Consider the following 16,263-nt stretch of genomic DNA (forward strand, 5'->3'; position numbering starts at 1 on the left):
AAACAATTGAAATTTATGGTTCAAAATTAAAAATGCTTCACAAATAAAATGGTGGTAAATAAAGAGTTGTAAGAAAAACACTTTTCCTGTTTTTAAAGCACACGAGTGTGAGGGCTGCTAATAATTTCCAGACTCAGAACTGCCATTGACTAATTAATAAAAGAGAACTTAATAACTAATTGATGTCCTTTTTGTTAGGCTTAAGCTCAGGATTTTGGAATCCAATTAGAACAAGAAGGAAAACACTTTAAATTTAAATAAGTAGTAATAAGTATAAAAAATAATAATAACAGATTACTATCATTTACCAACAATAACAATTACAATTTTTATTTTATTTTACACAATTAAACTAAACAAAATGCTCCAAAGTAAAGTTTTAAATGAAACATTATATGGACATATAATTATGAGGACAATTTTTGTAATTTAAAAAACGGATTATTTCATACTTTCCGATCTCACCTGTTAAATTCGAAAACATTGTCTACGATCTGTCATATTTGATATTATATCCATAGATTAAGAATATCCAAAACTTATAAAAAATATTTCGGGTTTTACTTTTGATTGCTTTTATTTATAATGAGATTATTACTGAAACAAAATTAATGTTGATTAAAATAAAAGATTTGTATTTCAATGATAAATGTGAATGTGTTTCCTTTTTTTGTGTTAACTGTTAAGCGGTCAATATGGCCGATTTGTAAAAGTAACAGACATCGTGGATTTGTGTATTTCTTCAAAATAGACGTATCTAGAACTTTATAATGGCAAAGAAAAAAGGAGCGAAAAAGAATGCCAAGAAAGTGACACCAGCTAAATCACTTTCCATAACAGATTCGATTAATTCTGAGGTCATAGCCGCAGCTCTCAGTTCTGTAAATCAACCTGTTTTATTAAAGGTTTGCAGACTTTGCGAGGCGAAGGACGGACCTTTTCTTAATATTTTTGATGCTGATAAGGTAACTGCTAAGAAAATTGAAACTGTGATGCCTTTTGGGGTAAGTTATGTTTTAAAACTTAATAAAAAATTGCCTAAAAGTGATTTAAGAAATTTCTTATAACAAATTCAGTAGATATCCAGTTATACATTGAGGATTGAAAAGAGTTTAATAAGAAAGATACAGAACTTTTTAAATTAAGACTTGTATGTGTTTTTAATTGAAGAAGTGTAATCATTCAAGAAAGAGAGATTAAACTAGTGTTGTATCTATAAATAATGCTAGTTTTCAATTCAAAATATTGTCTTATTAGGGGCAGTTTACTTATTATATAGAATACAGAATACATGTCAAAATGGACCACATGATATCTGTGTATATCATTTTACAGCAATTCTATCAGTGATGTTTCGAATTAGAAATTTAAAAAATTCAGTCAGAGTAATTAAATGTCTATAAACATAATTTCTTGGAATCCCTTGATTGACCATTGGAATGGAATATTATTTTTGAATATCACATTTATCTTATTTTTAGTATTTGTATAGCATAACTATACAAATACATACAAATTATGACATTTTTAATTAATAAAATTTATCAAACATAAAATAACCAGCTGTGCGAAAAAGGTAATAGATATGCTTACTAAGAAGAAATAGAAATGTTTCCTTTATTATTTAGGCATTTTCACATATTAATTTTTAATTATATAAACACCTAAAAAACTAACAATTTTTTTTTGTATGGTTATTTATTCTTTTATATATAATTTTAAATATAATCACAGTAACTAAACACAAAGGGGACTTTTGTGGACCTATAAAATGTTCGTCATCGAAGTTTGCAATAGTTTATAAAAATCTTTCATTAGTTATTTAATGTAAACAATATATGTATAGTTCATACCAATTGAATAAGGTATAAAAATAATTTACGTACTCCATGATCCCATTAATTTTATAATAGCTTTGCAGTTTTTAAATATATATATATAATACAGCATTATTCCAATTATCTACTTATATCTATTTGTTTAATTCTAGTCTAGCATCATTGCTTAAAACATTATGTATTGTTTACATTTGGAAACTACTGGTTAGTGTTTCCTGTTTGTATTTTTAAATGTATTGCTCTACTGTTATACTGTTTCTTCAATAACAAAATAAAATACAATATAATCAATTTGATGATTGAATAAATGCATTATTTACATTATGCATTGACATTCCACAAGGGTCCATAACGGGACCTATTCTTTATTTAGTATGCAGTATATTTAAATCATCCCCAATGTGTTAATGCTTTGCAAATCGATTTAAACAAACAGTGCTATATTACCACACTAAATCTTTGCACTGTATGTGTAATGTTAGTTTTAATTGCTTTTCTATAATGTCAATTCATGACTGTTTGTTAAATTGAGAAATTGATTGGATTTGAAATTTATAAATATTAATTATTGATAGTTTTCTGCTTACTTTTCACTCAATCATGTAGAAATTATTAAGGCATGGTCTACAAGATTATAGAGCTAATATTATGGCCCAATTATCCAACTTTACTCATTTAAGGCTGGATTAAAAGTACTGTCAGCTATGTCGCTACATTTTGCAGAAAATAAACAAAAAAGCCTTTGTAAATCGCTATTTACAGAGGCTTTTTTGTTCATTTTCTGGTAATCAAGCCTTATGTGTAATTGAGATTTCAATAATAAGACTTACCCGAGGATAATAATTTTTACTTTGAAATTATAATTAAAATTAGTTGAATCTAATCATAATAAGACTTTTTCTTTTTCAGATTGCAGAAAATGATGACTTACCGCATAAAATTTGTTTTCGGTGCTCAGCGAAGGTGGAGGAGTTATATGAATTTATACAAAAATGTATTAATACGCAAAAAAGTTTGCGGAAAGCTGTTGGAGCAAAAGGGCCTATTTTCAACAAGCCAAGACACCGAGAGCTCTGGGAGGAGAAACTAAATCAGTCAAATATATCCAATGATGATATCTGCGACGCATTAATTAAAAAAGCGATGGAGGGTATTAAAGATATACCTCTTAATCCGCCGCCTCTAAGTGAAGAAGATAATCAAGTCCTTAGTAAGTTTATTAAAAAAACTCCTTCAGTTGACGAGGATGATAGTACTTTAAATAATTTAAAAGAAGCAAAAGAAACAGATGCTCAGACAAAAATGGGTAAATTAACAATTAAGAATCTACTACAAGAACCAGTCACAAAATCTTTGAGATCAAATGTTGAAAATACAATAGATGATATTGAAAAGAAAGCTACAAGAGTTGATGATAAACGTGCAACAATTGTGGATAAAACAGTTAAAAATAATAATTCATCTTTAGAGTCCTCATCAAACAATAAGAATGTTAGTGATAAGAAAATTATGCAAACAAATACATTTAGTTTAGACGAAGTATCGAAACCGCAACCAGAATCAAAATTTAATATTATGGATCATGTTAGTATGATTAAAGTTAACGGCGTCGGTGTATTATTTCAGTGTAAAATATGTAATAGGAATTTCTTGAAAAAGGAAGTTGTTATGTCTCATGCATGTGCGAAAAACGGTCTTGTTAAAATTGCTGGTCCTAAAAGCTTTACTCCACCAGAACCACCTAAAATTCCATCAGTTAAATATATCAATACAAAAGAAGTAAAGAAACCTGTTGTATCAAATAATGAAAATTGTCAGTTTATTAATTTAGATGATGAAGACGAAGATGATAAACCTTTAGTAATTAAAAAGCCGAAACCCAGAATAGGTCCCGCTAGTAGAGTCAAAAGAAGGAACACTAGCACATCAGAAGATAGTTCACTTCCTGCGTCTGATAACCATACACAGATTCATGTTAAACCAAAGTTGAGTTCAACAGTGCAAGAGCCAACAGTTCAATTTCCCACTCTACCCAGTCTCAATACTCGATACAAACTTCTACCGGGTCCAAACAACACTTTTACGCTCGTCGAAGAGAAAGTTGTAGACAAGGATGCTTCACCTCAAGAAAAGCCAGCCACTACTCCAACATGTGACGAAACTCCTGTGTTAGCTAATGATAAAGTAAATACTCGTCTTAACATTGCTTCAAAAAGAGCTAAAACTTCAAGTAAGTGTTCAGTAACAGATCACGCCGCAAAAGCAGATAACTCTATGAAATCAGATAATTCTTCGACATCAAATCAGCCATATCCAGTAGGTTTGTTTAAAACATTACCAACTAACACATGTACTGATGTTCCAATAGAGACTGAACCTACTTTTACCACACCAGCGATGAAAAAGCAGTCATATACTGTTGTACAAACTGGTAACCCAAGTAAATTGCTTATATCGTCGAAACCACAAACAGCAGTACAGGAAGTTCCCAAAAAGAGACAAAGGAAAACAAAACATGAAGTAAAAGCGGATTTATCTAATAAGCAGCCATTTTCAGTAACTTTAGAAGACGCCGCGCCTCCGAGGGACACCGGATTTTTTACTTTCATCAATGTCGATCCGTTGTTGCAGCCGTCCTATGTGCTGCCGACAAATAATATAATTCAAGAATCGCAAATTTCGACCTCCACAAGTGTTTCGAAACAGAGCGAAAAGGAAAAAGAGACGAGTAAATATACGTGTAATATGTGCGATGAATCGTTTACCAGAGAGAAGAAATTACTGGCACACATACAATCTCATTATAGTAAGATGGATGAAGAAGATCAATTGAGATCTGAAAGAAATACAAGAAAACGGAAGAAATAAAGTGTATTTGTTAATTAGAATAGTTTCTTATAAGGATACTTTATTTTTATCTTAAGCTTGTACAAGTTTATATAATTCGGAAACTATGAGATATATCATTCCAGTGGACATAAAGTCAGTCATTTTTAAATAAAAGCCCAAAAATAACATTTTCATGATGAGTCAACGTCTTTTATGTCATATATATTAAAAATAAGGTTTCGCAACAAGTTTAAATTAACATAGATATGTCAAAATTAAGTAATCTAAAGGTGTCGTATGGAAGAAGGGAGACAAACTCATATGAACCCATATTAGTTCTATCGTAATTTGGTGAATATTACTTGAAAGTGATTCAGTAGTATGGCACTATTTTCCCTTTTTATATTCGAATAAGAGGTTATACAATATAGCCTTTAAAATAATTATTCTTAGAGATCATCTCTATAAGAGGTTAAAGAAAAAAATTCGAAATTTTTTTACTCATACGATCATCCGATCCATGCATGTTGTAGATTAAGATCACTTATTCTCAAAAAGAGAGAAATCCCTGTGCCCAATATTGGGAAAGTTAAGATCGTTACTTTCTTACTTTTGTAGAAGTCAGGATTTAGCATGTATCCTAAATATTGTCTATGGTAAATATGTCGAAGAATAAATCTCTATGACATTTAAAACCTTTTTTTAATGAGTGTGAGTTTTGTAGTACGACGAATGTGTGATGTGGAAGATAAGAGTTATATATTTGTTTTTTTTATATAAATTCAAAAGAAGAGATTTTTTTTTTTTGGTTAAATTCGTGATTTTTTCGACTATGTGATATTATTGTCGAGAATTGTAAAACGTTCAAAGGTCTAAGCCATTTAAAAAAAGAAAAAAAATAGTTGATGTTTATGAAACTTAATTTCTGACGGAAAAAACAAAATGGTACTCAGATATACCTTACATGCACTTTAGTTTGTCATTGTAATATCAATGTTATGACGGCATTTTATTTTATGGAGATATGTTCTGTTACGTTGATTTAAAAGCTTTAATTAATAATTTCTATATATTTCCAAATACAAATGTATATGTAGGAAGTATTGCTTAAATTTTAATAGTTACTTGAATTATTTGAATTAAAAACAGTTTTTTTTTTCAAATATATGTATTGAATATATTATTTTATGTTATAAAGTTAAATTGTAATTATAATTTAAGTGTTCGTTTTTCCAAGTTTTTTAGTTGATAAGATACTTGTAAATATTGAGGTTGAACTTTGAGAAATATGTTAATTATAAATTTTAGATATCCTTCGTTGTTTTTCTTTACATCACTAATTCCTTTTGCGTAAATATTTTTAGGGCGCTTCAATTTGGTGCTTGCCTAAGGTAATGTAATCAATGTCAAAATATTCTTTAATTAAGGTAGGTAATTAAAAGCATTTTAAATCCCCGTATTACAGTATTGAATTAAATTTATTACTGAAACAACTTGGAGAAAAACTTACTAGTTCAATTTTGTCTTCCCTTTTTTTTCAAAAAGATCTATGTTATTTGAATAAACGTAAAGGTCTTATGAATTTACTGTCACACAATTTTATTTTTTGGTAATGTCTGTACTTCGGTGTAGAGACATTACCAAAAAGAATATACCGAAGAGTATACTCTATTGCTCTAAGATAACTAGATCGGACATTTTTTATTTGGAGCATGAAAGGTTTATTAGTCAATATCTGTAGCGTTACTCCAAAACATAATGCTGTAACACCAAATACTCTAAGTATTCTTATCATGCAGTATCAATACCAGTTATAATTATTAGCAGTCGTAACATTCATAACCGTGTATGTGTATGTCGCCTCCTATTTTTTTTTTTTGGCAGTAAGAACTTTACGAAAATTATTTTTGCAATAAAAGTTAGTATCTGATTTAAATTATTGGTTATATTGTCATAGCTGTTGTAATACGTGTGCTCTAAAAAGTAATGAAGTATCACAAGTAAGCAATACAATGTCACAATTATCTTTAACATAATAAAGATGAATGATGATCATTTATAGGTATATACCAAAAATAAAATGTGCCCAAAATTTAGTAGTCTGGAACACTCATTCTTAGTACAGAGGCAGTTTTTATTCCATTAATATAAACTTGTTGGATTCTTAACATTATAAAACTTAGGTATTGTCTATATTTTCATAGACAATTACATGATAAAATTAGTTTAACGTTTTATAAACTTTTGATTAATTAATTAGTATTACATTTTGTAGCGTAGAAATAAATCTATTGTCGAGGGAGGCTCACTCACTTTTATCGATAGATTAAAGAACACATTGGGAATGAAACGATTGTCATCTCGCTACTTACTTACTTACAGAAACCCCATTGATTTAATTTGTTGGTTTTACTTTTTGCAGGGTATTTTCCGATTCAATATTAGTTTTTATTGAGTAGATATATATATTATTGAATAAATTAATTTTAATTCGAGTCGAGATGGCCCAGTGGTTAATATTGAACGCGTGCATCTTCACCGATGATTACGGGTTCAAACCCAGGCAGGCACCGCTGATTCATGTGCTTAATTTATCTTTATAATTCATCTCGTGTTCAGCGGTGAAGGAAAACATCGTGAGGAAACCTGCATGTGACAAATTTCATAGAAATTCTGCCACATGTGTATTCCACCAACCCGCATTGGAACAGTGTGGTGGAATATGTTCCAAACCTTCTCCTCAAACGGAGAGGAGACCTTTAGCCCAGCAGTGGGAATTTACAGGCTGTTGTTGTTGTTGTAATTTTAATTTATGGGATGGACAAAGATGCTATAAGCCGAGTAGAGTGGGGTGTCTAAATTAAAATGACGAATTATTTAACGATTGTGACAATTGTTCAAAAAAAGTTCGTTTAACTGTTAAAATTTTGACAATGGTTGTAAAATTATATGATGTTTCAGTACTTACATTTGTTCTTATATACTTTTGGGAATATTAGGTTGCAATAAAAGACGGATTCGAGATGATTCATTTATTTATTTGTCTTTTAAGAACAGATAAGCCATATACATAGATCAAAACACTTTAACTAATAGAGTTAAAAGATTTATATAGACAACATCGTCCTTAAAACTATATAATTATAGAGATCAGACGCAAGTTAAATATACGGTTTTACCCTAAAGATGTTCGCTACTTTTAATGTAATATGTAGCTGCTATATTACCTACGTGATATTTAGAGTAGGAATTGTAAAGATTTCTCAAGTAACTTCTGACAAATACAGGCATGTACACATTCTTTTCAATACTATCGATTTAATCTGTGACCTTAGGGCACAAATGAAAATTTATCCATAACGTATTTATTTTTAAATCTTCGCATTTTTATCTTTTCCTTTCCTTATTGCGATTTGTAAAATTTTGTTAATCACGCCACAATTCTATCTAATTTAGTTAGAATATATTTGATGTTACATTTTTTATAAACTATGCTTTAAATTTTCAATCGCCAGAATATAAGCCTACTCAATTGCGTAAAGCATCATTTCGTTGTCATCGTAGCCCGCATTTGACAAAAGTTTTAAAAAGACAAATGTTAGAATTAATTCGAATTTCAAAACCGTAGCCATAAAGATAGAAATTTATGATTTGTTCTCCACTACGTATATACTATATTTATTAAATAACACGCTAACATTTATTAAATCACATAATTTTGATATGTATGTGTTGAATGGAGCACCATCGATGCTTGATATGTATCGAACTCCACTAATTACTAAAAAGATCTAAAAATGTTTCATAAACACTACAATACCGATCATATTAAAATAATTGTACTTTATCCACTACTGATTGTTATCTATAATATATTAAATAGTTCTAAGTTACAATGATATGTTCTCGTGGTCCTACTTTGGAATATTTTCCAAAAGCCAGATACAAAGCGCATGCATTCCTTACTTTTCCTTATACATAATATCTATATCTACCTAAGAAATGAATATTTTTTTTGACGTTAAGATAATATATTCCTTTAGTTTTTTGGACATTGCCGTATCAATGGAGTCGCCTCTGACATCATTTTGGGGTAGAAAGCCTTAGGTATATTTTTCATTAAGGGCGACATTCATTCTCTCAAACGTATCTTTAAAAAAGTTGTAACCAAGATCATGGAAAGTGCCTAAACCTCCTTGTATTTTTAATCATACCATGAAATATATTTTGACTACTAGTTTTATAGATGTTAGACATTCTATACTAGTTGAAAATAACACTTCCATGATGTAGACGCGAGTTTTTCCTTGGTCAAAACTTTTAGATTCAGGTTTAAAAACAGTTAAAATAAAGTCTATTTTACAATAGATAAAATATATCTACTTATCCTAAAGTTATTCGAAAATTAATCGTTACCAACTACCTAAATGATTTTCAATATAGAATGCGTGAGACGCAGCGATATATTCGAGATATTTGTTAAAAATCGAGACGCAATCGTTCGATTTGAATCGATTCTACGTGGCCGGTTGTAGAAGACGATTACGATTACGAACAAGTGCCTCTCGTGAAATTTATTTCAAGCATACATCATTCTCACGGACGCGGAAAGAGAAATTTCAATTTCTCTTATATTTAAAGGAGTCGTAGGGAAGATAGCTGTAGAATGAGGAGCTGATGGGACCAAATTGGACGACGTGGTAGTAGTCAGAGGCCGACTCCGGTGCTATTCAATCGAGGAAACCGGTGTTAACCAGCTTCTCCAGGAAAAACTTGACGTCACCGAGTTCATTGTCCTTGATGCCAAGAGATTTCAGCATGCCAAGATCTCCGTTCTCAACTGCCATGAATACGGAGCGGAGGTGTTCGAGGTCAGATCTCATCAGGTGGAGTGCTGCACCGAAGTCTTCAATGGTTTGCGATTCTGGAATTAATTATTAGTAATTTTAATTTTAGTCCATAGTCCGTTTTTAACAAGATTATCACCATCGCGACGTACAATATTTTTCAAACGATTGGCATTTCAGTTTATTAAAAAATATTATATTATTGCATGCGCATTTGTATTTTACCGGATTAAATATGTAACAAAAAAATTACAAATGAACGAAAAGGATAATTAGGTTTAGAAGCGATATAGGTGTCTCGTTAGAACTCGTACATACATACATATGTACATATTAATTGATCATTGTGGGTTTAAGCTCAGACAAGCACCAATAAATTTCCATATGCTTATTTTATGTTTATAGTTCATCTAGTATTCGGTTGTGAAGAATAACACGCGAGGAAACCTACATTTGACTAATTTCAATAAAATTATGTCACGGGTTTAACCGATACTCTCATTGGAATAGTGTATTGGAATCCCGAACTTTCTCCTCAAAGAGGGATGGCGCCTTAGACCAGCTGTGGGACATTTACTTAAAATTAAGCTACATCAGATGACATAAAATGTTTTAAAATAGAGAATAACCCCAACAAAAAATCTAATATATATTTACAAATACAACTAAATACAATTCAGAAAATATAAAGATTATTTACCGGATAGAGCAATAGCAACTTTCTCCACGCCACCGAGTGGTTCTAGAGCATCTCTGGCCTTGCTCCCGAACAGCTTTTCCAAATAATTAGGTCCATGCGAAGCTATCAGCGATTGTAAAAACGAAGCGGTTTCTTCTACGGGTGGTCGTTTAGCTGAAAATAAATATAGAAAAATAATTTAAAAGTATCCAGAAATTTTGATGGATGGAAATAAAATATTCTTTTTATATTTTTTAAATCTTATCGAAAATTGCTGAGATTACCAGATTTGGAGTTATTTTATAATGTTGGCACTATAGATCGGGTATGTTATGTGGGTTACCTATAACCAAATTCGCAATTTGTGTAAATTAGTGTCATCATAGCGGTATATGCATGCAATTTCAACCCTTCTAACAGACACACACCAATTCTAAGTATTGCTGACTGCTGTTTAGCGGTAGAATACCTGGTGAATTGGTAGTTACCTTACTAGCCTGTAAGGTAGGTACTACGGATTCACAAATCCCTACTATCAAATATTCATTTTAATTCCGAACTCGATTGTTAGCTTAAAATAAATTGGTATTAACAGCAAATATTTGTATAAAACCTTTTTAAAAAAAACAAATGAAGTAATTAGTTTTTTTTATTGTACGATTTATTTGCAATATAGAAGTCGTTTTCTTTCTATTTTTAAATGCAAAAGGCGTTATGTAGCCATTTAAGAGAGTATTGTATAACTTCAGAGGAAGTTGTTCGCCCGTTATATAACTGCAGTGCAATCAATTTGCGTTACTTTATTCGTTAGGTTTATATTTTTGGCAAGTGTTCGGGTGCTTACTAGAGTAGTAAAAAACTGAGAGAACTCTAAAGAATAGCCAATTAGGTGATCTGATAGTATACTATGCCTCACTATTCTTTATAAAAGACGTTTTAGGTTGTTGGTTGTTAAGTGTTAGGCAAAAAGCCTATGTCATGCTTGGAGTTCAAGTTTGTCTCATCGGTTACGTCGTGAAATAGTCACAGACAGGCAGATAGCGCTACTTTGACATATTGAGAAATATATATGTATATTGAGAAATTGTTTTTCCAAATTGTAAAGTTTTACGCTTTACGATATAATAAAACTATCGTATTAGGTAGGTATAAAATTAATATATTTTTTATTATTTTAAAATGGATTGATACTGTGTAAAATAATTTGACTTGAAAGTTATCAAACGAATACAAAATTTTATAAAAATAAGTTTTTGTTAGTAGATTAATGATGAAGGACATTATAAATTCACCTTAAAGTTATTTTAAAGAACTTCTCACGGCAGAGCTATGGACAACAACATTAGTCATTGTTAGTCCAATTAACCCTTTTCTAAACGAAAAACCAATTAGAGGATGGCTTTAGGTGTTTGGACCAAGTAAACAATTTTATGACAACATTCGACGCGACTACATAAATAGTTTCTTGTTAAACACTTAAATTTTATAAACTCGTTTGGTGTGTTCGTATGTATGTTGGTTGTTTTGTTTGATCAGAAGTTAAATTTGCTTTTAAAATTACTGATATTTTTTTATAGTACGTGTTGGTATATAGAAGGCTCGCACATAGTCATACCACCTAGTATTTTCTAGTAAGTTTTTCGAAGCCTTGTATAAAACAAGGCAAGGAGTCATTTTTATAAGTATATTTTTATCAATTCTTGTATTTTTCTATTGTAGTAGACGGTGTTCAGCTCATGATCTGTATCATGCAGGGAGCATTCATGACTCTGGTAATATTTAGGGATTATTTGCTATCGTCCTAGTAGAACAAAATGTTAAATGGTTAACTGTTTCTCTTCAAATGTTATCTTTAGGCAAAACCATGAATGAATATTGAAGAAGCAATGAGAAAGTAATTTTTATTTCTTAAAATTTAATTTGAAGATTGTTTTGCTACTTACTACAGGTCACCTTAAAAAAACCTTTTACGTATGTGTGAGTGAGTTACAATAAATAACTCTACGTTCTCACTTGTAATATTTATGAGTGCGTACATATCAATCGTTATAAAATATTACTTGATATATTAATTAAACGTATGTCGGTGTGAGTGCCATTCAAAGAAACGAAAATTTTAAATTAATGGTAAAACTATCTGAATGTTTTTTTTTTAAATAATGTAAACGTTTTCATGAAACTGATGCGAATTTTCTTTGAAAGAAAATATTACGTGTTTATGCAAAACTTATTCAGTGGGTTTATTTACGAAGCACAGCGGACCGTATTTCGGAAACTTACAGAATTTCAAATTTATTCAAATAAGGTTCAGCTACACTTTTCCAAAGTTCGACCAGAATGTATATTTATGCAAGTTTAATGTATAATTTGTAATAAATTGTATTTTAACAGCTGTCTGACCGCATGAGTTTTCGCGAGCATTTATGAACGTGATAAGCAAAGTTAACACTGCTAATGTTCATTAAACTGCATATTATCTTTATTTATTTATAGAAATTTGCAGATTTTTCTGTGGAAACACACCTTTATAACTCACTTAAATATTTTTGTACATCCTAAGTAGCAGGTAGAGGTAGAGGCAAATACATAGAGGTTTTTCATAATAAATAAACGGTTACTATCTTTCAAGATAAAAAGTCAGAGTTTAAAAGATAAATTTACCCTTTTAACACCTTATTTTTAGACACAGTTATCTTGTTATTTAGAAAATCTCAGTTAATAATTAAATCTGTGAGTAGTTCTAAGTTAACTCCTTAGCTAAGCATCTCATATGCTCAGCTCTTATGAGTATATTTTAACATATATCTTCATATACATGTTCATAAACTTGTTTCTCATAGCTTATACACATAATGGAAAGTTAAGCTACAAAGGAATCCTTAAGATTAAGATAATAAAGCGAACTTAAACAGCTTCCCCGTTTGCGGACAAAGAGTAACAAATATGGAAATCTTAGTTTGTAATTTAGTTTTATTATTATATTACATTACTTATTGTGGCCCGCGGCTTCGCTCGCATTTTAGGGGATTGGTTGTCATGTGTTAGGCAAAATACGTAGCATATGTCCTTCATGGAAGTTTAAGTTTGCTTCACACGAAATTTCATCGAATTCGGTTCATTGGTTTGGTCGTGAAAGAGCGACAGACAGACAGAGTTACTTTCACATTTATAATATCAATATAGAAATATAGATGAGGGCTAGTAAAATATTTTAATTCTAAATGAGACAGTCATTTGAGAATTATTTGAATTTTTAGAAGTTGCACTTCATATCATTATATAAAATAATAAAAAAAATCTTTTATCATTGCATCGAATATTAAATTGGGCATGGTTGTGAGAAAATACGCACTCTCTATCCCTTCACTCCCGTAATCCGATAAGACCGGAAACAGTTTAGGCGGAGGATCAGGCTTTACGTTCGTTCCAAGGCAGGAGAGTATAAAATCTGCCAACGAAATTGACAGAAAATCCCTATAGTATTACAGCCTCCAAACCGAGGTTTAAATCCAGTCGGTATGTAAATTTGCACACGAATAGTAGTAACGTAGGTGAACAGTAAGGATTTTGAATATTCATCTCCCAAGTGAGTTCAATAGGGGGATGGAAATTTGCATGGAAGTTCGTCAAGAATTCGAAATACAAATTTTTGTCGTAATAACTTAAAATAAGCTTTACTATATTGATATGGTGTCAATAATCCATCCTTAGATAACACACCATAAGTGATGAAATTAGAAGGTGAATAAGTACTCATATTTCCATAATAATATTATGGCTACATCCTTAAAACGCTGTTTAGAGTATTGTAAGAAGTATAAATAATTTTTTAAATCGTCAACTAGAGCATATATTACGTTTCTCGTTGTGGTAATAACACTGGCTTGCTCATCCCTTTTTACGCAATACATTGATACTAAATATATTTGGGAGATAATAATTTGTTACGATCTTATAATACGGTTGTGCTATTGACTCAAAAGGACAAGTTGCTATAAAAAAGGCTCGACAGATGTCAACACAACAGAGCAGAAGTGGTTCAGTGTTGAACACGGCACAATCGTGCTCTAAACTATTTGGTGATTAACCCAGGTGAGCGCATTTTTGTTATTTTTAATTATTCCATACATCGAATTATTGTAATTAGTGTTTAAGAATAAGTATAATTTATTGTTATTGTTTTAAATATACATTGTTTACTTATAAATTGGTTTTACTAATTATTTTGTCACCCGTTCTCCCGTTCATTTACCTTTAAATGTTTTTTAGTAGAAAAAATGGTTGATATCTACACAGAATACACTACTAATCATATTTTTAACTATTACTTTAAACTTTTTTTTAATGTACAGAATTGCCCTTGTAATAATCATTGGTTTAATGCTCTCAATAAAATAATTTCAGGAATGCTGAGACATATAGTTCTGAACAAAACAGTAGTACAGTTAACATTTATTCAAATATAGAATTTCTTTTTAACTCATAGTGGAGTAGTGAGGAAATAAATTCCAAATTCTTAAAACAGTGAAACGTGGAGAAGCTGTCATTATTGTAAGGTTATATTTACCTGCCGTGCAAAGCTTGGAATCCTCATCGTAGCCGTCAATGCAGTCCGGTGCTCCGTCGCAGAGATACTGAATGGAGATACAGTTTCCGTCGACCGGACACTTGAATGGTTCGTAGGGGTGACAGTATTCTGAAAAAAATCAAAGTTATAAAGAAATATATGGTAATTCATAAAAATAAATAATTATTGTTTGCGATATTTTGTATGTATTTAAGTTGAGTCTGTTTGCGTTGTAACTTAATTTGTATATGATGTTAATATGTTCCTTTTTTTATTCTTATGTTTCTTGATTTGCACGCTTTGTTATATTATATTCGAAACTAGTTTTAGCCTGCGGCTTTGCTCGTGTTGTACAATTTGGTCGTCAGGTTGGTAGAAGTAGCCGATGTCTTTCCTTCTAAGCTTACTTTAGACCTTTCATCAAATTCGCTTCAATAGTATGGAATTGCAAGCGTAATGTACATATAGAGTTACTTTCACGTTTGCAAATTTCACGTTTTAAAATGGTACTGTGTATGAAACTTTTATAAATTGGAATCATATTTAGTATGTAATGGAAAAAAGTAAGAATTTTATTATCACTTAAATAAATGATCTTTTACCAAAAAAATATAAAAGAATAAAAAGTAATTTAAAAGCAAAGAAGCCTCGTGAATTAAAATAATTAGTTGGTTTTATATTATATGTACCATTTACGTAGGGTTCTGGAAAAATGTAATTATTTCATATATATGTATATAAAAAAAAACATAAAAGTAATTTCTCTGAAAACGTAGGAAGCTCATTTTATTGTACTCAGTATATTTTTTAATTTAAATATTAGCTCGTTTCAAAGTATTATATACTTTTATATCCCCACTGGATTTGTTCAGCTCTAGTTAAGAAGTCTGTAAAAAAGCAAGCTTCAAGTTAATATTTATAATAAATTATAAAGCATAAGAGTACTCTTTGCCCAGTATAAAACGTAGATTTGTTTACAATTTATTTATCTATGTATATGTATTCTTTCTTCAACGTTCATTGATAATTCACGAAATAGTTATTAATCTAGTGTGCTTTAGTTTTATTTTCTCATTGCCTATTGAAATAATATAACATTATCATGAAATAAAAAACCTCTTTAAATAATATTTAAGGAAAAATAATGATAAATAATATTGTTTGCCTTTTATTATTTTTAGGCTGTCTACGCCAGCTGGCCTTTTATTATTTTCAGTAATGTATGTTTATTTTTGACAAATTAATAATATGAGACCAAACAGTGATTACACAACAATAAACAAACAACAACAACAGCCAGTAAAGCCTACAGCTGAGTTAAGGCTTCCTCTCTATGAGGAGAAGGTTTGGAACTAATTGTATGAAATAATTTAACTAAATTAGACAAATTACGCAGGTGTCCACGATGTTTTCACCGCCGTGCGCGAGATGAATTATAAACACAAATTAAGGACATGAAAATTTAAAAGTGCTTACTTGGGTTTCTATATAAAATCTATTTTT

At 30.4% G+C, this 16,263-nt stretch overlaps 2 protein-coding genes across 2 annotated transcripts in view; one reads left to right on the top strand and one right to left on the bottom strand.

The window, feature by feature from the left end:
* Positions 1-490: 490 nt before the first annotated feature.
* Positions 491-5,980, top strand: LOC124538791. Its single transcript, XM_047115989.1, has 2 exons — positions 491-1,004; positions 2,748-5,980. Exons 1-2 carry the CDS (start codon positions 771-773, stop codon positions 4,704-4,706), a joined length of 2,193 nt encoding a protein of 730 aa, XP_046971945.1. The 5' UTR covers positions 491-770; the 3' UTR covers positions 4,707-5,980.
* Positions 5,981-7,690: 1,710 nt separating this feature from the next.
* LOC124539021 (IDLSRF-like peptide) overlaps positions 7,691-16,263 on the bottom strand; it is a 123,791-nt gene continuing 115,218 nt past the window's right edge. The window contains exons 3-5 of the mRNA XM_047116328.1: positions 14,761-14,889; positions 10,215-10,367; positions 7,691-9,591 (exon numbers count right to left, since the gene is read on the bottom strand). Coding sequence (XP_046972284.1) covers positions 9,398-9,591; positions 10,215-10,367; positions 14,761-14,889 — 476 coding nt within the window. The 3' untranslated portion in view covers positions 7,691-9,397. The remainder of the gene's footprint in view (positions 9,592-10,214; positions 10,368-14,760; positions 14,890-16,263) is intronic.

The sequence above is a fragment of the Vanessa cardui genome, chromosome 21 (genome assembly GCF_905220365.1).
Source record: "Vanessa cardui chromosome 21, ilVanCard2.1, whole genome shotgun sequence".
Classification (NCBI taxonomy): domain Eukaryota; kingdom Metazoa; phylum Arthropoda; class Insecta; order Lepidoptera; family Nymphalidae; genus Vanessa; species Vanessa cardui.

What these genes read in the sequence shown, in the direction of transcription:
- LOC124538791 (XM_047115989.1), top strand. Translation starts at nt 771, where the DNA reads ATGGCAAAGAAAAAAGGAGCGAAAAAGAATGCCAAGAAAGTGACACCA. An exon ending in AAACTGTGATGCCTTTTGGG is followed by an intron (nt 1,005 to 2,747) that starts GTAAGTTATGTT and finishes TTTCTTTTTCAG; the next exon opens with ATTGCAGAAAATGATGACTT.